General features: G+C 56.0%; 1 protein-coding gene across 1 annotated transcript in view; it reads right to left on the bottom strand.

The window, feature by feature from the left end:
• Positions 1–4832, bottom strand: part of ADGRD1 (adhesion G protein-coupled receptor D1) — a 139301-nt gene that overhangs the window by 6926 nt on the left and 127543 nt on the right. Inside the window, exon 21 of the mRNA XM_007455454.1 lies at positions 1087–1178. Within this exon, the coding sequence (XP_007455516.1) occupies positions 1087–1178 (92 nt within the window). The remainder of the gene's footprint in view (positions 1–1086; positions 1179–4832) is intronic.

The following is a 4832-nucleotide window of genomic DNA, read 5'->3' as shown; positions in this document are numbered from 1 at the left end:
AAGAGATACAGTGTAGATAAAGTAGATAAAGTAACTTACAGAATATCAGCTGCCTACCGTCCGGGTAGTCAGGCTGCCTAGCCGCACCCTGTTTCTATAGCAGCCCCTAAATTCCCTTTGAGGGGCCACTGCCCCCACTTCCTGGCCAGGTGGTTCGGGGGTGCTGACTGCACCCCAGAGCCAGGATGGACCGTGTGACTCCGGCAAGCGTTAACTGGTGATTTCCATCCACTGGGACTGATTTGTGGATGGGCATGCGGTCTGGTCTGAGTCTCGGTCTCCAGGCTCAGGACCTCTGATTACTGGGGAAAGAGATGCACTTTCCCATGGACTTGAACCTCCTGTTGCAGCCATTTTGTCACCAGGAGGCAGAGTCCGTCTCAGCGTGAAGCCGACAGAGGGCGTGGAGCTGAGAAGTGCGGGAGGAGCTGGGCCCTGGTGGTATTATTTGATCCGCTGGACCAAGCCATTCTAGACTCATTCCTGGACTTATGGTTGCCTGTGTCGATAGGTACGCCTTGTGCTTTAGCCAGTTTGTGTTGGGTTTTCTGTCACTTGCAATTGGCAGAGCCCCGACAATGGGGTGGAGAAACCCCAGGAGGCAGTGAGTGCGTGGGTGCAATGGCCCCCATTCAGAGACACCTGCTCCTTCGGAGGATGAACCAGCCCCAGAGCAGGTCAGGAAGTTCCACCCTCCTCAGGACAACCTGTAAGACGGCCGCCATCACCCTCACCGCGCAGACGAGGAAATCAGGGCGTTGAGGGGTTGAATAGATCACAAGGTCCCAGCAGATGGTAGGGCTGAGGCAAGACTGACCCAGGCAGGGCGGTCGGGCTCCAGAACCCTCCTCTGGACCCCACCGCCAGCTCCTCTCACCCTAGGGCTGAAGCAGCCTCTGGGAGAACGTCTAATAGGCCCCCTTCGTTCACAAATGGGGGCAGCGAGCTGGTGCTGGTCACAGAGCCCGATGAGGACGCACGTCATGAGGACACCGGGCAAGCCCAAGGGTGTGACCCGCCCTCCTGCTACCCGCGAGCAGCCTCTGTGGGCAGGGGGCATGGCTGACAGCCCAGGGTGCCGCTTACTTGAAGGCGCTGGGATCTCCGTGTATCTTGTAGTTGTCGGCGCTGATCTGTGAAATGACCCTGGTCACCGCGATGAGGATGCCCATGTTGACCTGCGTGAGGAGAACGGGAGACAAGGTGAGGGCCGGAGCCACACCTGCAGGGCATCCGAGTCCACCGGGCCCACTCCCCGGCCAGGCTTCCCAGGCAAACAGGCGGCGTCTCTGGGAGGAATCGAAGCCGCGTCCTTGAACTTTTACCTGCACGGGTCACCTGCAAGACTGCCTTCTGGGAGCCCACATCTGTGCTCCCGAGAAAAGACGGCCAAACACCCCAGGCCGAGTCCCCAGGAGCACACCGAAGAAAGCATTCCTCTGCTCTTGCCACCAAGGCAGGGAGGCTGTGAGCCTCAGAACCAGACAGAGCTGCCTCCAGCCTCCTTTCACCATGTGCTCCCTGGGTGTGGCCCTGGGTAACGTACTGAAGTCCTCCGAACCTCAGTTTTTCCACTTAATGAGACAGAGTAGGAACGCCCACAGTGCAATCTGAGCGCCGGAGCACAGCCTGGCTCTCACCTCCTGCCCGCACCCCAGGCCCACGGCTGTGCGTCCACAGAGGCAACAGCATGGGATCCCCGGAGACCACAGCAGAGGATTCTTCATCTTCTTTCCTTGCTAGGAAAGCTCCCCTTGGGGGTCTGGGGGTTGGGAGGCTCCCCTTGGGGGCTTCCTCCTTGCTAGGAAAGCTCCCCTTGGAGGTCTGGGGGTTGGGAGGCTCCCCTTGGGGGTCTGGGGGCTGGGAGGCTCCCCTTGGGGGTCTGGGGGCTGGGAGACTCCCCTTGGCGGTCTGGGGGCTGGGAGGCTCCCTTTGGGGGCTGGGGCCCGGGCCGGGGCTGTAAGGGTCTCTGGTAGAGGCTCTGGCACAAAGTGTCCCCTCCCGTGGGCAGCTCTCCAGGGTCCTGAACAGGAGCCTGACTAGGCAGGTGACAGCAGGGGAAGTGAGACCCCGTCATTTCCTTCCGCTACAGGGTCCACAGCTGGATTTGGGGCTGTGCTGTGACGGGACCTCTCCCTTGTATCTGAAAACTTCTGAGGTCATTTTACAGAGTCGGTGAGGAGTCCCGCTCCCGGCCACGTGTGAACCTTCAGGCCTGACCACAGGCAAGGACAAAGGCTTTCCTGGCAGGCCACACAGGGAAAGTGGCCCTCCCCACACAAGACCTGGGCCACAGCAGAGCATCCCCGGCTCTGAAAGGGACTCAGGCCCCTCCTGCCCCGGCCGGCCACGCCGCACACATATCTGCGTTCCTGGCCTGAACGCCCTCATTAGAGGCCTCCTTCTGGGGGCCCAGCCTGAGGCCTTTCCAAAGCATCTCTGCTGATACCCCTTATCTCAGGGGCCTTGCAGACACTTCTCCACGATCTGTCTCAGTATCCAGCGCTTTCCCTGCTCCCAGCTCCCAGGTCCAAGACCCAGCAGCAGCCTCTCCCTCAGAACCCGCTCAGCAGCGAGGCACCCCTGCCCACGCCGCTCCGCGGGACAGAGTACTGGGAAGCTGGCACCTCTGCCCGTTTAGCCCCTTGCTTATACCATCACCATAAGTGAGTAAAGTTTTCATCATTAGTCTTTAGAGCAAACAAAGAACAGATGCTGTCAGTGGGGTCCCTGTCTTCGCTGACCATCTCCACACCCGGCAGCTTGGCTTCTGACAGGCTGCGTCACTCGCCCCCCGTTTTCTCGCCTGTAAAGTGAGGATGACGCTGGAAGTCTTCCGAGGTCAGGGCACACAGGAGAAGCTGGCAGATGGGAACACCAGTGCCCTCCAGGCCCTCCTCCGCACTGGCTGACCGGGTTAGCGCCACAGGAAGGCCTCCCTCCGCAGACAAGAAAGGGGCGGGCCAGCACGGATGCCAGGCTATTGGTGTGACAACGCAGGGACTCTTCCACTCAACCGGCTCAGTGACCAAAGCCAGGGAACTAACTGGTTGCCGCTTTAAGCATGGGGTTATGTCTATTCCAGACGCTGAGGTCCAGTGAAGTCTGCGAATAGCTTGCTCTGAGGTCAGACAGGCGCTGCACCCGCGCGCCTGGAAGGAAGCCCGTCCTCGCCTCCAGTGACAATAGCTGCGTCACGGAGCCGGGACGCGGGGCCCGAGTGGCCAATCAAAAGCCACAGTCCCTGCTGCTCTCACCAAGATTCAGCGATTTTTCGTGATTAAATGCTTTTCAGCCTGTGGTTGATTTCTAGAGCTCTGAAATGTTTGGGTTTTTTCCACGTATAATTCTTCCAGTAGCTTCTTTGTATTCTAGGGGGAGAACATTTACTGAGGTCCTCCGTGTGCCATCCTGTAAGTCCTGCCTCTTTCACTTTGGGAATTTATATCCTGGGTTCCTCACCCGCTGGCCAAAGCTGAAGCCTTGTTTGTAACCAGAAAAGACTGGAAACACTTGAATTGTTTCCAACAGGGAGCAGGTTCGGGGGCCACTGTGGGCAGCCTACTCTGTGGATGCATCACGGACCAAGGCGGCTCTTCCTGTGCTGATAAAGCCGGAGGTCCAGCACACACTGCGTGTGCGGAAAAGGCACAGAATGAGGTGAATATACGTTTATATTTGCCTGTATCTTTCCACAGCACCCCTAGGATACACAAGAAGTTAGCATCAGGGGTTGTCTGTTTGGGGGGCAGGTGGAAACCAGGGAGTTAAGAGAGAGACGTGGGCAGAGACTGCTCAGACATATACATTATTAAGCTTTGCTTTCAAATTTTTAACCATGTGTGTTAATGTTCAAAAATCAAATTGCTTAATTACACTATAAAAGGGAAATAACATCAATCCCTTTTCCTGTGAATGTCTCAGTTATGACCTTGGGCTCAGGAGGAAAACAGGCTTAACTGTAAAGTGTCCCAATAATTCAGGGAAGGGGATGGAGAAGCCACAGAGCCTGGGACCTGGGAGACGGATGCCAGGCAGCCTCTGGGGAGGAGGCTGAACACCCCACGTGACCCCAGAGGTCTCATCACAACCACCTCTCCCTTTGCTGGTTGGAGGCTGACCCGGGATTCTGCCCTAGACCTCTCAGGTGTGACGCCAGGCGATTCAGACTGCTGTTCACAGACGCTGTGATGTGGCCGCTGAATGGATGATCAGATTATGGCAAATTGTTTCACAGACACAGAAATGCTACAAGTGATTAATTCGATTTCAGGTCTTTTGTTATTTCTTGGCCTCTGTATTTAAGACCCGGAAGGAAGCATTTCAATAATGTTTAAGCTGCCCACGTGATTGGCTGTTACAATTCATCATCGTGCCCATGTCTCCAAAGCTTTTGCTGGGGTTTATTTATTTCCCCTCTCCCTCTTTCAGCCAGGGGCCTGTCTGATTTCATTTGGCATGCACGCTTCCCCCTGCATTGGTAAGACAGTCACGTTGGCCACGGCAGCATGAGAGAAGATGCAGGCTAACCTCCGAGCCTACGTTAATGCGCAATTAAGTGGGAGACGGCAGCTGAGGGTGAAACAAATCTGGCGTTTCATGAAAATACAAAACAGAAGCGGGCCTGGCCCCCTCACTCCATTTCACTCGCCCTGGCTTGTGCCTGGTGCAAATTGGGAAAGGCCCTGGGGTGAGGCGTTTGTAACGTGAATGTGGGGTATTTCATGAACTAAGTATCTCCGCATTAGAACAGCCAACAAGCTACTTATGACAGATGTCAAACCAATAATTCACAGGCCGCATTTCAGCAAAAAAAAAAAAAAAAAAAAAAA

The sequence above is a fragment of the Lipotes vexillifer genome, unplaced genomic scaffold (genome assembly GCF_000442215.2).
Source record: "Lipotes vexillifer unplaced genomic scaffold, Lipotes_vexillifer_v1.1 scaffold671, whole genome shotgun sequence".
Classification (NCBI taxonomy): domain Eukaryota; kingdom Metazoa; phylum Chordata; class Mammalia; order Artiodactyla; family Lipotidae; genus Lipotes; species Lipotes vexillifer.
This window is presented reverse-complemented; position numbering and strand designations above follow the sequence as displayed.